The sequence below is a fragment of the Prinia subflava genome, chromosome 1 (assembly GCF_021018805.1).
Source record: "Prinia subflava isolate CZ2003 ecotype Zambia chromosome 1, Cam_Psub_1.2, whole genome shotgun sequence".
Taxonomy (NCBI): domain Eukaryota; kingdom Metazoa; phylum Chordata; class Aves; order Passeriformes; family Cisticolidae; genus Prinia; species Prinia subflava.
In genome coordinates this window covers 95098653-95118737 of record NC_086247.1, presented here as the reverse complement: position 1 = coordinate 95118737, position 20085 = coordinate 95098653, and the positions used below count along the sequence as shown (strand labels likewise).

At 37.3% G+C, this 20085-nt stretch overlaps 1 protein-coding gene across 3 annotated transcripts in view; it reads right to left on the bottom strand.

The window, feature by feature from the left end:
• Positions 1-20085, bottom strand: part of CTDP1 (CTD phosphatase subunit 1) — a 102159-nt gene that overhangs the window by 36684 nt on the left and 45390 nt on the right. For all 3 annotated transcript variants that reach the window (XM_063403879.1, XM_063403888.1, XM_063403899.1), the window contains exon 11: positions 19059-19224. In XM_063403879.1, coding sequence (XP_063259949.1) covers positions 19059-19224 — 166 coding nt within the window. The remainder of the gene's footprint in view (positions 1-19058; positions 19225-20085) is intronic.

The following is a 20085-nucleotide window of genomic DNA, read 5'->3' as shown; positions in this document are numbered from 1 at the left end:
TTATATGTCAGAGTAAAGTTTCTGTGACAGCTGCCTATCTGTATGTGATCTTCTACTGAACACAGCATTAATCTAGTTTTTACATATGTGTTACATTGTACTCTTGATAAAAAGGACTGAGTTCAATATATTTATAAAAGTCTTCATTTCTAGTGAAGCCGAACAGCAAAAATGCAAAATCAAAGTGTAAAGAAATATAGTAGCACTTAAAGACAGAGTTCAACAGAAATGAAAAAACAAACTTCTCCTAGAATAAGAAAAAATACCTGAAGTCAAGTGAATTTGTATTAATGATCATAGATCAGTAGTTATTTACTCTGTGAATGAATTCAGTAAAGAATCTGTTTTTAATGGTGTAAAACGGTTTTATGACAAGCTTTCAGAATATCCACATAGTTTCAAAATAAAGGAATGTGTTTTTCTTTGTAATTTATATCACTTACTGTATTTATATTTATAAACACTTTTTGTCTCTACCTTTCAACAAAAAGATACCCTCAAGGATACTTACCAGTAGTTTCATCTGCAATTAAAGAAACATTACAACATTTACTGTCTTTTTGTAATAGAAAAGTATTAATGAAATACAGACATTACTGCTTTGTTCCTAAGCAGCTGAAGTCCCAGAGTAAGAGTATAATTTAAGTAAGTATAATTTAAAATATATTTTGCTTTTCTAAATACTTAATGGTATATTTTTGAGTGGGAGGTGATTGCCTTTTTCCTCCGTGAAGGGGCATTAGCCATGGGTAGCTTTTTTTCGTTAAGGCAGTAAACAGATTTCTGAGTTATATTCAAAGTCATGCCTTTAGAATGAGAGCAAAATCAAACCTGTAACTTGTGCTTCCTGGCACTTGTGGTCTAGAATTATTTTTATCTACTGTTATCAAACCGCACATAGAAATATTAGCAGCTCCTGATAATAACCTTCCAGTTTCAGGATGAAAAGCAATTACTTGAGAAGAAAAAGCCTTGGCTTGATGCTGAGCACAGTTACTATGCTCAGATTTGAAAACCAGCAATTTAAAAATACCATGTGGAAGTTAGTTACAAGGAGCCCCACTGCAGTTCCCTGGAGGCTGCACTGGGACCCTGATGGGAAATGAAGTGGCAGGGCAGGCCCAGTAGCTGGGGCTCCCAACGCTGTTGACAGCACTGACTACAATGCTGTCACAAGTTTTAATTGCAGCCCTGGGCGACAGACTGTGCTCCTAAAAAGCAGATCTGAAGTGAAAAAACTGAAACCCACTGCCTCTGATAAGCTGACCATTCAACCTCTGCAAATGAAAAGGTAAGGTAACTGCAACTACAGCTGCACAATTCACTATATTTGGGCTTTACTACTGCAGTTAATACTTTGGCTATAATGAAATAAAATATCACTTAGAGATTGCATACCAATATTGTTATTTAAAAGCAACACTAATAACAATCCTGTATCCTTGCTTATGATTGAATGGGATTGATTCTTCAAAGAATGCCATTTAAAACTTTTAATTTCCCACCTGGAGAGCAATGTCCAGATTTGAGGAGAAACTTTGTAAACTTTCTTAAGATGCCAAGAACAAATACATGAAACTGCTAAAAGAAACACAAAGTACAATCCTTCCTTGATAATTAGCTTACCTCAAGTGCTGACCTAAGGATTCCAAAGTCCTTCTAAAACATAAATTTTATTATGGAACAAGGGGGAATGGCTTTCAGCTGAAAGAGGACAGATTGAGATTAGCTATCAGGAGCGATTCTTCCCTGTGAGGATGGTGAATCACTGCAACAGCCCAGAGAAGCTGTGGATGCCATATCCCTGGAGGTGTTCAAGGCCAAGTTGGATGGGGCTTATCATAACCTGATCTAGTAGAAGGTGTTCCTGGCCATGGCAGGGAAGTTGGAACAAGATGATCTAAGTGCCATGGCAGGGGGGCTGAACAAGATGACCAAAGTTTCTTCCAATCCAAACCATTATATGATTCTCTGATTATTAGTATAATGAAAATTGCTTTCACTTGGTAACACTTCACTGATGCTGGAAAGAGGAAAAAGCCTATTCCTAACTACTAATTTGTGAAATTTCAATTGAATTCACATGGACTAGAAGTTACTGATTTTAATATTCACAATATTTTTTTAATTCAAAGACTCTAAAGAGAAAATGTCTCAAGGGAGATAATACGATAATTTCTCTAAAGCTTTTCTGAGTCAGGGACATCACGGGAGCCTGGAAGCTATAGCTTTTTCTGATTATAAAGCCATCCATAATGCTAATCTTCCTTTCCTTTATTCTGTTTTCAAAAGAAATCCTGTGCCAGAAGACTGTTAAATAGCAATAGGCCTGTAAATCTTCTGTGTAATTTTTTTAAAGGGTGAAGTCTAACATAAAAAAAACCCCACCACAATACCTGTGGCGAGAATACGGTTGTTCACCTGTCCAGGAGGACAGACTTGATGGAAACCAGTCAAAAACAAGAACAGCATTTCAACTCCACCTCCTCTGCCCATCAGCTTACAGTTGGGACGGAGAAGAGAGACAGCCTGAGCCCACTGGAGCCAGCAAGTGTGGAGCCCCCCGTTCCTTTGGTTGCAGCATTGCTAAAACAATGACACCCTAGCATACATGAGAGCTCTCTGGCTGCTAAATGCAATGATTCTTCAATTTAGACTGCTGAAAATACCCATGCCAAAATTCCAGAAAAGGCTCCAACAACATAAGTTAAGGGCCAGTGAGTAAGAGCATGATCTACAGCTACCCTTCAGAGAAAGAATGTGTTTTTAGTCTGTTACTGACCATTATTTATGAAAAGTTCTGGTCTTAGGTAAGGCAAAAAAGCAAGTAGTTGGAAGAAGTTTGTCCTGGGGTTTTTTGCAGGGAAGCAATGCGCTGCTGACATGGGGAACAGAACACTGCCTCCACAGCAGGAAATGACTTTTCAGGTCACTCTCACAGCTATACGCAACTGCGGCACCATGACCTTACTGCGCAGAAAAGAATCCACTTAGTTTGACATCACGTATCTTTTTCCAAATATGGAAAAGTCTAATAATTTTATTAGCTTTGATCTTAATTTTTTCTTCTGTATATGAAAACTTTTCATTTTACATTTTTCCTCAATGAACTGAAAAGCTTTTTTTATGTTTATTCCTACCAGTCGAATATTTAGGTACAGTTAACTGAGGAGCAAGATATTACCACCCATGTCTTCAAAAAAGCTAGCAAGTATTAGGGCATAATACACATGAACAATTAAACTTTCCTACAATAGACACAGTCCATATTAAGAGATTTGGGCTGAATTTAAAACACTTTGAAACAAAAAATTTTCTTTTACAAAGATGTCACTGGAAGGACAAACAGTCTGAAATAGGTTAAGTTGTCCCTCAGTATGTAAAATTTAAGTGAGAATGTGTGATGTAACTCAGTCCCATTTCTTCTGAGTAACCTCAGAAGAACCTGTCTCTCACATTCTGTTTCATTTGGTTTTTTTTTCTTTAGCATTATAGTGCTTTTTTCTCCTTTCAAATTTCTGACTCAATTTTTAGAGTCACACAATGCATTTATGCAAGTATCTAATATCCTTTTGCCTCAAAACAGTTCAAATGCAGATTTCACTGTTCTCTACCACAATTACCACCAGCTCATCAGAGCAGGTGATGAATCAGAAAGATCAGAAATGACCAGTTATGTTCATGATTAAACAGCAGAACCACTCTTCCTTTATTTAAATTTCCATACACTGCGAACTACCTTTGTCCTATCCTGATTTTGATAAAGGCATGCTTCAGGTTAGAATATCAAATCTGGCAGTGTTATTATATCTACTTTGGTAGACTAAGAAACAATTGCTCTGAACAGTTTAAGGAGTATTACCAAACCTTAGAAAAAAGCTTTTATGAGATTTCTTTCACATATAATTCATTTAGAGATTGACTTGTATGTCCTGGATGACTACATGCAAATTAAAATGCATCCTGCTGAAACCAAAGCTGATCACAGAAAGCTATACTTTTATATACTCAGCCATGAACTGGCATGTTATTCAGTATTAGTTCCCCTACTGAAAAATCACAGGATTTGACTAATAAACATGCTTAATACTTGCAAGCTTGAAGGAAATGGAAACCATCTGAGTCCTCAGCATTTTCACTACACAAAATATTAATCTGGCTTTTTCTATCTCTATTAGCCAATCCTTTATGTGAAAAACACCTTATGGGACATCTGAGAGTCTGTTAGTCTCTAAACACCTAGAATCACAGAATAATTTAAGTTGGAAGGAACTTCTCTGACAGTTATCTTGTCCAGTTCCTTGCTTGAAGTCAGACCGGTTCTATAAAATTACTCCAAGCTTTGTACAGGAACATTTGAAATATCTTCAAATATGGAGATCTAGGACCACTCCTGGAAACCTCTTCCAAAGTTTGATCACCCTTCAGGTAAGAAGGTTTTTCATTATATAGAGTTAAAGTAATCATTTTTGCAATTCATGTCTGCTGCCTCCTGCCCCATCACTGCACATCTTTGGGAATTGTCCACCTTTGTCGTTTTTAAACTTCCATGCTGTTGTTGACAGCTGCTAAACTCTTATCACTATCATTAAATGAGTTGCTATGAGTTTAAAAGGGTACATACTTTTGAAATAAAACCCACTAGTTTGGATCTTGGGGGAGCTCTAGGCAAGAAGTTTTATACAGCATATGCCTTTTTCTACTAGCACAGGCAATTGACCATTAAACCTTAAGCATTCATTTCTGATCTCTGAAGGGCTGATACTTTAATAATAATGGAAATAAAGCTATTAAAGGACATGCTGGAGTTTAGCTTTCTTTTTATAAATTCAAAAAACTCATAATTTCCTTTTTCTCAGAAAGCCAGGGTAGGAACACTGAAATTACAGGACAAAAACTGAGCACCAAAAATGTCAATAAATTTAGATTTATCCCAAATTTTTTCCCCTACCCTGTGTAACACTACCAATCACCAAGCAGAAACACAAGTGAGTACACCTTCAACAAATAGATGGTACATTTAAATTTAGCCACAGGGTTTCCTCATCTTGCAAGAGGAGAAGAAGCAAGAAGGCAGAGGGGACTGACACTTCAAGTGCAGAGTGATGCAACAAAACTATCTCCTTGCTCATTCTGTGACAACATCTCAGAGACAGCAGCAGCTTAGTGACTGTCAATCATTTTTTTAAGCTGGGTTACTGCTTAGCTATACCACTTCCCTGTCACACTTCATTTTATGTCTACACTAACACACAAGCAGTAACAGTAGACCACAACAGGAATAAGCAGCTGCCAATAGACTTTGCTCTCTATTAAATGTGTAGCCACAACCCGAGTAGTGGAAGACTGCAACAGACCAATGGCTTGGAGAAGTTATGTTAAAAGTATTATTGTATGCTCTTTTGTGACGAGTACAGAATTTCACAATCTGGTAAACCGAACCACACACTACTCCTGCAGTCTATTGGTACTATCAGGAAAATTCTCTTCTGAAGAGTCAAATTTGTGTGACTGGGCCAGCCTTCAAGTTTACCTCTACCTGCAAGTCTTAAAAAAACCCAACAAAAAACCAGCAACAGAACAGAAACTCAAGATATATGCTCAAGTTCAAGTGCCACATATTACTAAGTGTTCTGATTCCACTTGAGGCAAACTTTCACCTTAAAGAAATGAGACAGTGAGTGAGTCCCCAGGTGATAGTCTGTTGCACTCAAATTCTGTTAAGAGTCTCTTTCTAGAAATAAGCACTATTTAAATATCCTGAGACTGGAATACCTAGAGAGTCTGTTGAAGCTATACAAACAGAATACTAATACATAAACTCCTAGAGGGAAGAGAAAGAAAAAAGGAGAAAATTCTTATAAAAATACATCTTTGGTGTTCTGTAATTCACAGAAACTATCAAGTGTGCAGGATGAACAAAGACTAACATCACTGTAGTCTTCTCCCAGCCAATAAAAAAGGCCTGGTAAAGTCTTGAAGTATCCAAACCTGTTCCCTTTTTGTTTAACACAGGTGGACATTTCAGGATTTCAGCTTGCTGCATGCATGTGTCACTACAGCTCTTATCTTGCAAAACTTGATAGCAACAAGCTAAAAAAGCTGTAGCAGCCTACAGCTGTACTGTGCACCTGTTTAAAACAAGACATTATCACACTTTTTGTTCTCAAAGCTACCCTTCCTTTAAAGTAGAAAGTATGCCTTGCTGATACACAGTAAAGAAGAGCTCTGTCTTATAATTTTGCAAGACTCTTAGAACTGTCAGTCTGGCTATTAACTGAAGCACAGTTTTGCCAGAAGTTGTCACAACTTTCTTCTTATTTCTAGTGATTTAGCAAGAGACTTGCACAATTGAAATTCCTTTAAAAATAAATTAATCTAATTTGGTAATGAAAGAACACTTGCACAAGTTGTTTAAACAGAGTCACAAAATACCACTGACATACTAGGTTAGAAATCATAACATTCTATTAAAAATGACACATGGCAATTTAAGAGCACACAGAGCCTGATCTTTTTTGACACTTCACTGCCAAAGGGAGACATCAGTAGGAAGCTGCTAATGAAGTACCAAGGGCAGCATGATAGCAGTGTGTTACTATTGAGGAATTATACAATTTCTGAGCTCCTAACCTGGTTTCATACTATTTAGGTTATATAAAGATATAGAAATTTGGGTAAAAATAATTTAGCACAAAAAATACTTAGTCTACTTGTACTGTTTCTAACCAGTCCCTCAGACCAAGCCTTTTTTTGGACACAAACTTTATTTTACAATTTTTTTTTGAATATCAAAATATCATCAAGTGACCTCTTGACAGTATCTGCTCTCATGCAGCTTCACTTAAAAGCACAAAAGAATGTATGGACATATCGACTGCAGTGTTCCCCTCCCGTGAGTGTTTTGTAGAGTACAGCATACTGATGGCCTAAAGCTAATAAGCAATGGGATTCCTAGGCAGCTAGCTAGGATGAAGAGTCATCTACTGCTAGAACTCACTCACACTCAGGCACAGCTTCTAAGTTTCCTTCTGATGCACAGAAGCAGCTCTGAAGAGGTATGGACAGGTTTCTTTATCAAAGCAGCTTGATGGCTGCCCAAGTGGTTTTTAAAAGAGAATGAGGCAGTTCTCAACATATACTCACTATTTTATCTGGAAATGTCTGCTGAACTGGTGGATGGAGTTTAAATTGCATTTTTTTCCTAATGTGAGACATGATCCAGGTTTTTGCAGCCTGCATTTCCAAACAGAAAATCTCAGCTCTTATGAAAGAAGTACTAGGACACTAATCTACATATTCTCTTTCAAGTCATCCCCAAAGGCATTAGTTAATAGTGTAGCCAAACTGCAAGTACAGTTAGCACATTACCCTTGAAAACTGCTGAGAAGCATTTAGGGCTTAACCCATTTGGTTATTCCATTACAATGAGAAATCCAAGAGTGGGAGGGAACTTGATTTGAACTAATTTTCAAATAGTTCAACCTGAATTACAGATTATTTAAACTACCTTTGAGGCTCTTATGTGCTTCAGCTCAGAGGCAAACACTAAACTTCTGAAATGCAGTCTCTTATTGCAGTCATGATCAGAAAATGTTGTAGAACAACAACCATAATTATGGACTTTACTTCAGAAGATATAAGAACCCAAGCAATCCTCACCCTAAAAAGAAGATACATAAAAGCATAAAAAGACTTGCTGATACAATGTGAACACCACCCTCCTATTTTTTGCATCTCAACTTTCAAAGCTTTCTCTCAGTGAGTCCTTGTTAAAACATGTGATAACAAGATTCTCTCTTAGCACACTGCTGGGTTTCAGCATCCCAAGGTTAACTGAAAGCATACCTTTTGCTTAGAGAGACTGAATATTCATCACTACATACATATTTCAGAGAAAAATAGGGGTTTTTTTTCCTTTTCAGAAGTTGAACTCCTTTATCTCTTGTTCAGCAGGCTATAGAGTTATTCAGGAGTCACAGTCTAAATGAAATTGAAAACATTATGGTAAGAACAAACGACAGGCAAAAACTGCTTTCATTTACCTGCATGTACAAGCTTTTTGCAGTCATAACAGCTGCAAAGGAACTCAAACTATTGCTTTGTAGACCAACAGGGATACAGTAGGGCTTACTAGCTCAAAACCGCTGCTATGCTGTGTTCAGTATAGATTTATTCACACATTCTATGAACAAACCCACCCCTAAGATGAGTAAGCCAGCTTGGATCTGCCTTGACTTGCTATTTTTACCTTTGCATTGGCAGACATCAGCTGGCTTCATGAAGCATTATTTGTTAGTGAACTTCCCTCTTCAATAAGCCTGATTAGCTTGGTTTTATTATTACAAGAAGCAAGAGGGAGTTATCAATGTGCTCAAGCTAACAAAACCACCTCAAATAATAGGCATTGGAGAAAACTGTTTCTGGTTTTATGAGAAATTTAAGGATGACAGTGAAGACAGAGAAGTTTTGAAACAGTTTCTCCTGAACTGGGCAATGGAACTGCTTGACTCTGTACAGACAAGCACGTAGTTTTTAAGTGAAGAAGTGATGAAATACGAGCACTGTGTATGTGGAAGCATCCTGTGTAGCCAGCCTACTTAATAGCCAGAATTAGGCATGGAGTAAGTTAAGGAAAAAGAAAAGAAGCAATCCATAATACAGTGAAAGATAAGCCCAGCAGCTGAAGAGTTGTCCGTTTCTACAACAGGCTCAATATTAAAGTGAATGAATACCATGCAGGTTCTGATATGATCTGTGTATCATGGTATGACAGCTATATCCAGTCCTCAATACCTCTGAGATGAAGCAAGTTTGATGTTGGAGCATTGACATATCTGCGATAGGCAGCTGTCTATGTTAATCTCAGAGAAAGCAGTATCATCATATTTGCTACAAGGAGTGACAGTGAATATTGTCCAAAGCTGACTGTGACCCCTGGCAATTAGAAAGTGCAAGCTCATATACAAATCCTATAACAATACAGAGTAACGATGGTGTTCTCTCAAGATCTAAAATTAATGCCACTACTGAAAGTAGACATGAAAAAATTACTGCAGCACAGCCATTCAAGTAATCATTCATTTTGCAACTCACTGCTGCAGAGAATTCTGTACATCAGTAGGGGGCTCTAATTCTGCAGCTTTTCCTAATCTCTATTAAAGTTGTACATGGGATGAAAATAGTGGTGTTGACACAGGAGCTGAAGGACTATCACACAGAGTGGCTGTATTCGGTCTGTCTGAAGCTGGCACCTGAAAGAACAGAGACTACCAAAGCAGAGATATTTTCCCTTGAAAATGTCTCTGAAGGGAGCAATTGCAATTATGCGTAAGTTAAATTTAGCAGTAAGCCACCTTATGATAACTGATGAAGATCAGCTGATTACAAACTAAACTGTCCTTCAATGCTGTATGTAGAAATAACCCGGCGTTTGTGCCACCAAAATGGACTTGTATTTTTATCCCCCCAGAATTCCAACCACAAATTAAGTTTGCTAGCAGAATAGCATTATGCAAATGTTTGCAAAGATTCTCCACAGCACTTAACATACATTATGCTATATATGGCATATCTATATTTCTTGGTATGTTGAAATACAAGTATCAAAAGATCTTGATAAAACAAACAAAAAGTTACGAAAAACCATTTCAGACTTAGACTGGGACTTGAGCAGACACCTCTAAATATCACTCATGGAGAGTAACAGCTCAAATTTAAATGTAAAAACATGTCAGACTTGTGATGAGGCTCTATCAGGCCCTGTATGCAGCTGCTCAGAATTATGTTAGGGATCAGCTTACAAATTGTTTAACATGGCTTAAGCAACTCATTTTTAACTGTGGCCAATTAGTTTTGACAGCCTAACTGCATTTCATTTAGCATATGGAGGCAGACGAATATGTTAAAATAAGGTTATTGAACTCTATTTAAAGAGGTTTTGCCCCATTTTGTTGAGTAAACAAACAGCTGAAAAAGGCTTTCAGCTTCTCTTTACTAAGGCCAGGAAAAAACATAATGCACTACCAGAGTTGGTTGAAAAACCTTCCCAGAATGTACGGAAAAGCCTTCTTCCCTATAGAATAACCAACACCTTGTATATATGTTCTAGAGGTGGAAGCTTTATAGAACTACTTTCCATTTCATATGGAACAACATCAGAATAACACAGTTGGTATAAAATCAGTCATAGTTTAAAAGCCAGAAGTTGTTCATATCTGCAGTACCACAGAGCTCAAGATTTATCCTTACCTGCATAATAATTTTTATACTGTGCTAAACAGAATTATAGCAACATGGAAAAAGAAGCTACTCTCATAAAAACCTAAGCTTACAAAGAAACAATTTCATGAACACCTTTGGGAGAATGGCACAGGATCTGAATCAACTGTTGATTGCATTGGGAAAGTAGAAGAAGACTATGTAAGATGGCATCTTTCCTGAGAAGTAAATCTTGGATTTGCCCATCTTGGACTAAGTAAGTTTTGCCTGGATTTCCCTGTTTTTCTACTGACAATCCATCAATCTGATTACTTTAAGTTTTATCAGATTCCTCAAAAAGTAGTTAGTGCTGAAGCAAGCATGGCTATTTCTTTAGCTGATGTCCACTTGGTGCAGCCCATTACTAATATCTATTGTAGCACAAGTATTTGTACCTAGCTTATGAATAAAGTAGGCATAATACAAGTGAAGTCTCAATAAGAAAGAGGGAACAGCTGGAAGTCATGTCAGGGGCGGTTTGAGTTGGATATTAGAAAAAAGTTTTTACCCAGAGGGTGGTTGGCCACTGGAACAGTCTCCCCAGCGAAGTGGTCACAGCACCAAGCTTGACAGAGTTTAAGGAATGTTTTGGACAACACTCTTGAGTACATGATGTGACTCTTGGGGATGGTCCTGTGCAGGGCCAGGAGTTGGACCCAATGATCCTTGTGGGTCCTTCCCACTCAGCTTATTCTGTGATTCTGCAAAATGTTTTATTTTCTCCTTAACAGTCTGACCAGCCAAGAACTCAATTGATCATGTACATTTTGCTCAAAAGTCTTATATTTTAATGAACAACTTGTCATGACTGCCACTAAACTAATTCTTACATATATAGGTAGTCCCCATTTTTATCTACAAAATGCAGATATTTATATCGTGTGTCATCTGAATTGTCAAAAAGTTACAGATGTTTCCCATATTTCCTCATGACATAAAAATTCAAAAAAACACGCTCTAAAATGAAAATAAGACATTCAAGTACATCAAAAAAACATGTTTAAATAGTATTTTCTAAGCAACCTGTGCAGAAAAACAGAAGTGATCCACAACTGATTGCGTACTTGAGATAATATCAACTTTGATAAAAATCCTTTTCCTATTTTGGTAATGAGTTGTCTCCTTGTAAAACATGGTATTACATTAAAAAGTCTCTTTCCAAACACTTCTAAAAAGTGCTCTAAGCAAGCTTGAACCCTGATGCCCTCTTAAACAAAACTAGCAGACAATTAGCTCTATGCAATTAGTGCATAAACTAATGGTCTGCAGAGAAATATCAGACCAAAAAAATAGGCAAACATATGTTTCACATTTTGATAATCCATTTGAATCTCACTAGCCTTATCTACACTACACGTATTTTGGTGTTCTTCCTACTAGGTGAATAACAATCAGAGTGTCAATGTTTCTGGTCAGGTTGATTTACAATTTAAGCATGACCAATACTGACTTTTTTAAAAAAAGTATGTTTATGTCTTCTGAAAGTAAAAAACAAGAGGAAAGCCTAGCTGCTTTTTAGAGTAATTTCCATTTTCCAGTAGAAAATTAATTCTTCAAAGCAAAACAAACAATGGCAGCAGCAAACTGATGGCCAACTTCTTTTAAGTGCTCATCTTTCTTCTGTCCAATGCACTGCACTGGTATCTTAATTCTATCCTGCCGATTCTCACTGCCAAACTATTAAAAATACTACTGGAAAACTTTACTCAGTTTTCGCTACTAATCAGATGAGATATGGATGAAATAATTGCTTTAACATTATAATACATTAATGCTCAATTACTTCTGTATTATTTAACCACATTAGAGAAGGGTGAAAATGGTAAAACAGGGGAGAAGCAGTAAATATACTTTCCTTCTTATACAACTGCTTCAAGTTATGTTCTTTAAAAAACCACATTACATTTCTTGGTGCATCAGCCAGCCATCGCTTGTTCATGAAGACAAGCCAGCAGCCTGATTCTTAGCATTGCACCCTCATAATTTCTCTCCAGAAAACTCATCTCCCAGGGAAAGAAAGCCAGCAACACATGAAGTCTTGCTGGGTTAAGCCATTTGGTAATAACCACTCCACAGTGAAAACAAAAAGCTGTCCAGAGCATGGGGGCCGGAGGGGATGTGAGAGTCAATATGTGAAGGAAGGTGACAATAGGGCTGCCAGTAAGGAAACAGCACCAGGAAGCACCAACAGACCGAGACCAGCCAATCTGAATCTCCTCAGGTCAGCTCATATCAGAAGATGCTTTGGCAAATCCTTTCCATAACAGTCTCTTACTGCCTCAATGAAGAGCAGCACGTTTGCCTTTCTTACTACTCAGTATGTGTATTTTCACTAATAGTAACTTCAAACTGTTTTTGCAAGTCCAGTTCGACTGAAAGCTGTCTGATAACTGCAAAGCAGGACCTCATCATTTCCAAGGGCCAAGGGGCTTGGATGACAATCACTAACAACAAATGTACACACAGGCTTATTCTTTTTACTTCAAAAAAGGTACAATTTATAAGACGCTAACCAAATTTAGCATCTGTACAATTTATGACATAGTACATGCTGAGGTGTCAAACAAGAAAATTTGTATGAGAAACATAGTTGTGGAAATTCAAAGAACTGTTAATGTGCAAGATAATTGTCCAAGGGAGCCCAGGCAGCTATTATTTGCTCTAGAGAACACATCCTCCACATTAAATAAGTACTTTTTAACTAACCAAGAGGCTAACCACTTACTGAGGTAATAGTTTTCAACAATTTGAGAAAAACACTCCCTCCTAATTCACTGCATGGTACAGTCACTAACTTGAAATAAAAACCAGAAATCAAGGGATACATGCTTAGATAAAAGCAAAATGCAGAGTGACAAAATGTAAGAGCATAAGTGACCTTATATAAAAGCAGAATGTTGCAATTTTAGTCTTTGTATGTGGCACGTAAGTTATGACTTAGTTAAAGGAAAAGAATGCACAGAATACGTCCCAAATCAACAGAACCATGTTGACGCAAAAGTAGCTCATTAGGCAATTCCCACAAAAGAAAAGTCTTTCTACTTAAAATGCACTCGTGCACAGAACATACCTTTGCAATGTTGTCACTTTGCAGCTGCTGACCACATATCCCAACCAGATGGTAGGAATCTCTGTAGCTCCACTAACTGAAGTGAGAGATGGGAAAGCTAGAGGTCGGACTGGTATCAGATTCACTCCCTCTCTTCCCCTGTCCCAAGTCCCAAACTGAAGAAATTTAAACCAGCAAAATATTTTACCTTAGATGGCAGAGACGATGACACTTGACAAGACACAGATGCTACTCTCAAACACCACGACCAAGCCACAGTAACAAAACACAAAAGCCTAAGCATCATACAGCTAGTAAACTGTGTGCACAGCTGTTCCAGGATGTTAGTGATCCCAGGCCATTCTGGAGAAGGTACTGAAGAACAGAAATCTTTCTGCCTTACTGAACTTGTTTTATTTTACTGCCTTACTGGAAGTTCTTTTTCAACTTCCTTCCCATCGCTGAAACGCATACTGGCATCTGTTGAGGACTGCTCCTGAAAGTACTGACACATATGACGACCTATGGCTGTCTGCCTTCTACTGTTACCATGGATGTAGCAGCAGCTGAGATATGAACAATTCAGAGCAGGATCTTGAGCTCAGCTCAGGGTAATTTCTTTATCCGTTATCACTGACATTTTAGATTCTTGTTATGCATTTCTACTATTTACATGGACTGATGAATTAAAAAGCACCTGGAAACTACCATAACGAAACTGTACTGACAGCCATAGCTCTGAAAGGAACAGATGAGAATAATTTGTAGCCAAAAAAAAAGAGAGGAATGAAAACTCTCGACCTTGTTTACTTATTTCATGGTCAAGTCATTTATCCTACACAAGAATGTCAACCTAATTATGAAAGGCACACTTATTAAAAAAGGGAAAATCTTTATTATATAAAGCTGACTCAATTTTTAAAAGAAGCTAGCACAATGCACAAGACTAAAAATCACCTTCTGTGTCTACAACAAATATCCATGAAGAAAGAACACATTTTAGAGAAAAGCAAAGTCAAGGCCCATCGGGAAGCAATTAGTATGTAAAATCAAACAGCTTATTTATAACACATAGGACACAACAATGTTAGGATTAGACCAACTTAACTAAGTAACTGTGCATGATACTATCCCAATCATAAGGTTCTCTACAAATATAATTTAGGAATACAAATTTAGAAGAAAATGATCCCTAATAAAAAGGAACTAGCAATCAGGTCTGAAGAAATAGGCTCACAAGATGATCACAAGATGAGCAACCTCTGGGAATGAGAGCTACATGGCATCCTATACTGAGATAATCAGTTATGAACGGAAAGACATGTGTACATCTTCAGATGGTTTGCATGTCATTCCCTTCCTTTGCGCAACTTGCTTTAGCTAATAGATCTTATTTCTGGAAACAAATAACAGTCATTTGAAGCCTGGATTCCACTTTCTGTTTTTTCTCACTAAGCTACAGAAGATCCAGACAACACTGTAGTGACTGGTAGGTCAGGAACTTCCACCTATCCCTGGCAAAGGATGACAGTGCCACACAGTCCCAGCCCAAGCATGTAACAAAGGCTCCTGCAGGTGAGAAGTCCATTCCTGCTGAAATGGGGAACAAGAAGAGCTGCAGACAGCCCAGTTTCTTCTCCTTACAAGACAGGCTTCTGCAGCAGTTACTTTCCAACATAGATACTGAAAGCAAAAGTAGATCACTTCCCTGTAAAGTGATAGAATTGATCCCGAGAAAACAAAAGTCATCCTGGAACAACTATTACGGACAATAGGTTTCTAGTTAGTTACTGACTGCATTTAATTGATTCAAAACCATTCCTCTAAAGATTTTTCTTTGGTGAAGATTACAGCATACGAGATACAAGTCTATATAAATAGCATTTTTATGGAATGATCTTTTGCAGGTTATGTAGCTGATAACCAGTTATTTAAAAGTAAAAAAAAAAAAATCCTATCCTGTAAAAATAACAAACAAGTTAATTTGACTGGCAGCATTTAATTCTGCTGCCCTTTACCATCCATAATGGAGACAAACAGCACTAATCAGTTGGAAAGCACCTGTGTCAGGCTACTACAGAAAAAGGGGAAAACATTCTCTCAACTGTGAGGCAGCAGCACCAGTAGGCTGTATATTTCTCAAGTAGGGATACATTCCTTATGCACTTACTCTGATTTGGCAATTGCCCTTTGAATGCCAATTTTATTATCCTGAACACTCCTGTGCTTCCACTTCTCTAAAATTCTATCAGTCAGAGTCATGTCAGAGGAAAGGAAGCTACTATTGGATCCGATTTTCCAGATTTTTGGCACTGGAATAGATACAAAAGGCTAAGTGACCTTAAACTGCAACCCAATAGCTGAAATGCTATTAATTTCCTTTGATTTACTTGGTATGCACAGCACAACTACAATTGAAAAAATAAGAGAAGATAAAAAATCTACACAAGATCGAATTTTAAAAGAGATGCTTATCCACAGTTGTTCTTCCCAATGGAACAGTAGAAGAGCTACAGCTTTTTTTACTAGGAAAAGGAACAAACACACTTTCAGATAGGTTAAAAGGAATGAAAGGGATTTAATTTGGGAATTTATCATAATTAAATTCTCTTTATCAGCTCCATTTTGATACTTCTAACAAAACTCTCCCACATATAAACTACATGCAAACTCTGTATCTGGGACTGTGTGGCCTTTCACAGATTTTTGCAAAGAAAAAGCAAGATTTTCTTTAGATGTTAACTGCAAAGGAGTTACTTGTTGCAAGTTATACCCATAGAAACAATACATATGAATGCTTCTATTTCCTATCTAATTTCATTGAACTAAATCCCAGTGCCTAAAGCTAAAAGACTCCTTTTGATCTTATCTGAAATTGTGAGAGAATTCAGTAGAAATACTGAGAATGCAAGTTTTAAAGCTTTAAATGCAGTTCTGCCTTCACTCTTATTTCCAGCTCTTCCCATCTTCTGCCTGCTCCTGGCACTACCACTCATGCCAACAGCAATGGTGGGTTATTTCAGGAAGCTGGAAATTATGAATATTAATCTGAAAATGATCTTTTTTGTCCCAACCAGCTCCCTGAGCTGGTTTGCCACAGGGTTCCATGATGACCAACAGTGGCTTAAGGCAGTGACAGAGCAGCTGAGCTTGAACTGGCTTACACTGCAGCAAAATCCTACTGGAACTTGCTTTACCTCTTTTTGGACCACATACTCCTAACCCAAACAGCCTCAGCATAAGCACCCAAGAAGTGGAGCAAGAAACCACTGCTGTGACTGGAAATGATTCCCTTGCTCTGCCCAGGTAGTCTGCAGTCAGCTGCAGTTCCTGTGGCTGCCACAGCCACCTGAATGCATACAAAGGAAACAAAAGCATTTCTGTGGCAAAAGCAGAAATTTCACATTTCTCAGTGATAATCTGATTCCAGAAAGGTTCTTATCCTTTAACATGTTTTGATAAAAAAATCAGATGGGGGCAAACATGTTTCTCTGGAAGTTAAAGTAATCACAGTGTGACCAAAGTAAACTGAGTCCCAACTAGCAAGGCTTATCAAGTTTATTTTCACTTTATTTCATAATGTTCCTGACAGCAGACTCTCCTGTGTACACTCCACTAAACTTTTATATTTTATAGACTACATTACCACACGTCATCTCTGTTTCCTAAGTGTACTCCCACACAATGCCATAAAATTCTGTGTAATTACTTGCGTTACATTTCTTCCACATGAACACATCACCTTTACCAAGGTGATACTAGCAGTCCCAAGTTTTCCTTGCCTGTCTTTTATAGTCAGCTGCCAGGAGTCAATGACCTGCTGGCACTAATATGTAAGGTTCAACCTCCCTGATGTATGTCCTGTGTGCACCCTTCCTCCATGTCTCAGTGCTAATATTTGATCCTTGATAAAATCATACTGGGAAGCTGAAATACCAGAAAAATCCCACCCTGCTTCTGCACCAAACCCCAAACACACCCCTGCTACTGGTTCAGCTGCACAAGGAACAGAGACTTGGTGGAAGGGAAAACTTTTGGCAGCAACTTTTACCTCAACTCATACTCCTGGAATCAAAGCTAAGCCAACTATGAAAAAAAAGTCACTGGAATTTGGGCTTCATTTTTCTGAAGGTCATGTAGTCTAGTTTCCAAGCACAATATGCTGCTTAAGCAAAAGCATAATTTAAAAACAAATCATTGTAATTTAAGATGTTTATAGATGAAGGAGAAATAGAAAAACTTTAATTTCTTTAGTCATAAATGTAGCAGCAGAGAGCAATCAATCATAAAACTTACGGTGCCAAAAGATTCAGACTTTTTACAAGGTTCCTAAATAGTATCTTAAAAAACAGAACAATAAATACTTTATGCAGTGAGTCTGAAAAACATGCACACTTCCTTTTGACTCAGTGCACACACTGAATCAGCAATTCATTATTATTTTTCAAAAGCCACATGATTAGAAAAAAATGTTAGTACATAAAATCATAAAGATGACCCATAATATCAATTGTCTTTAAGTATCACAGACGATACAGATGAAAGGCACAGATGGATTCACAGGGACTGGTATCATGACAAGAAGAAATACTATTTCTGAGAAAGTTAGAGATAAATAGGCAAAACACTTTAGAACAAAAAGCGAAAGAAATCAAAAGCTTTCAAGTCCAAGAGTTACCAGATAAGGTTAAAAGCCAAGTCACCTGAAATTCAAAGATCATCACAGCAGTTGGAAGTTATGGGACATTTCCCCAGAATATCAGCTTAAAGTTCTTCCAAAAGTCCATCCTGAATTTACCCTGTACTGTACATATAAAGTATCTTTCTTTTGTTGGTGAAATGTGCGGTTCCCTTCTCATACTTTTATTACATTTTCTGAAGATAACTCAAAGCCTGTTACAGCTAGAACCTTGTAATGAACTTATTGCCAACAATATGTCAAGTTATATACTCCTGTCCCCATCCCAATGAACTATCTAAGCTTGAAGATGAATTGAAGCTCCAGGGTCACCAGATTTTAGAGTAAAGTCACACAGAGGATAAATTCATGAAAACACAGTGTACAGTGATAGGCAACTTTTCTTCTTCTATCATTTAATATTATATGAGATGGTGGCTCATTTGAAAAAAGTGCATACAATGGCAAGTGAAAAGTGAGCAGCTAGAGGTTCATAATGAATTGCAAATAATGTGCTTTTGTATGAAAGAACTGTTTGCAGTTCTCTCTGCAACATAAAGCTCCCTTCACCTGCAAAACAATTATGGCTATGGCTTAACAATACTGTAATTACATGTCTATGGATAACAATGCCCCTTGCTCTTGTTTGTCTACCTAGTCTCCCATACAGTCTGTGCCTTTTGCATCTGCAGACCTCTCTTCTCCCATCCCACCACAGATGTCTGTCCAGATTATTTTGAGATTTACTGTAAAAAAAAAAAAGCAAAGCAAAACAGCTCTAAAGTGACACATGGCAAAGCTATCCACAGAGCAAATTTGATACCATGTTTAATGTAAAAAGGCTACTCTTAAGTGAAGTTCTACTTTAAAGGTCTACTTACATACCACAGTATTCTGTTCTGCTTTCCAGAACATAACTGCATTTTAGCCTGAGTCACACTTTTGTCTGCTGCGGCTTTTATTTAAAGAGTTACTGTAATGGCATACAAGGTCAGTTCACATACATGCATAATTTAACAGAAGTTACAACTTATGTCATGTTAGAAATCAGTCAGAATTAGTTAAGCTCACCTCTTTATCCATACTCTCTAAATCTTCTTTACATAGAGTGTACAGTGGCATTGTTTCAGACATACTTGGCTGGCGTTTCCTCTTTGATGGACCAGGCTGATCTTCATTTTCACTTGCTGGTAGGTCATCTTCTTCAAATATCTGCTGCTGATGTGGCTGAACAACTCTGAAAAAATTCAGAGGTCTCACATAAGAAAGATTTACTTGGTTCAGAGCTACAAATGAAATTCTGTGAACAATTTATGACTACCATGTATGTATGACTTTGCTTAATAAAGCTCTGTGTTCATCAACAGGTCAGTCAAGTCTCCTGATAAATGCTTTTATTTTCAGTCTGACAGCTAAAGTTTTTATTCTGCCTTTGACAAGCTACACTCTTCTACCTTTGCATTGCTCTTTTAAGTAACCATCAAACTTTTCTTGTTGCCAAGAGCTTCAGTAATTGCACATATGTTGCCCTTAAAATACATTAACATTCCTGCACAAGTTGAGTTTCTCCACCACTTGACAAATTTATTATTCCAGAAGCAATGTCTACATTCTAATGCATTTTTCCCGATCTACGCTAGTGTTTTAATTTTGAGTCTCTAAGTATACCCTTCTATTTCTCAATAGCAACTCTTCTACTTTCTTACAGACAAGAGTTCTGCATGTAGAAAGAGCACTTTTGCAGTGTCAGTCTTCAGATACTTCCCACATGCTAAGCCTGGATAAGATTCAAAACAGCCAATATTTATTTTTGGCTAGTGTATTGAAATATGGTAGCTTTTTCTTTTAGTCTGTATTCTATTACATTGTTAATTACAGTACTTAATTCAAACATGCAGATACAAAAAGAAATACCAAAATCTTCATTAAAATGGATAAAATAATCATAGTTTCATGGGAATTGCTTTATGGTAGTAATAAAAAGATAGACTACATGTACAACAGCAGGAAACTTCTACCTTCCTTGGGCAAATTTTTCTGTGACTATTACTTAAGTACTAAAGACTTCTAGAAGCTAAAATTACTATACAATACAGAT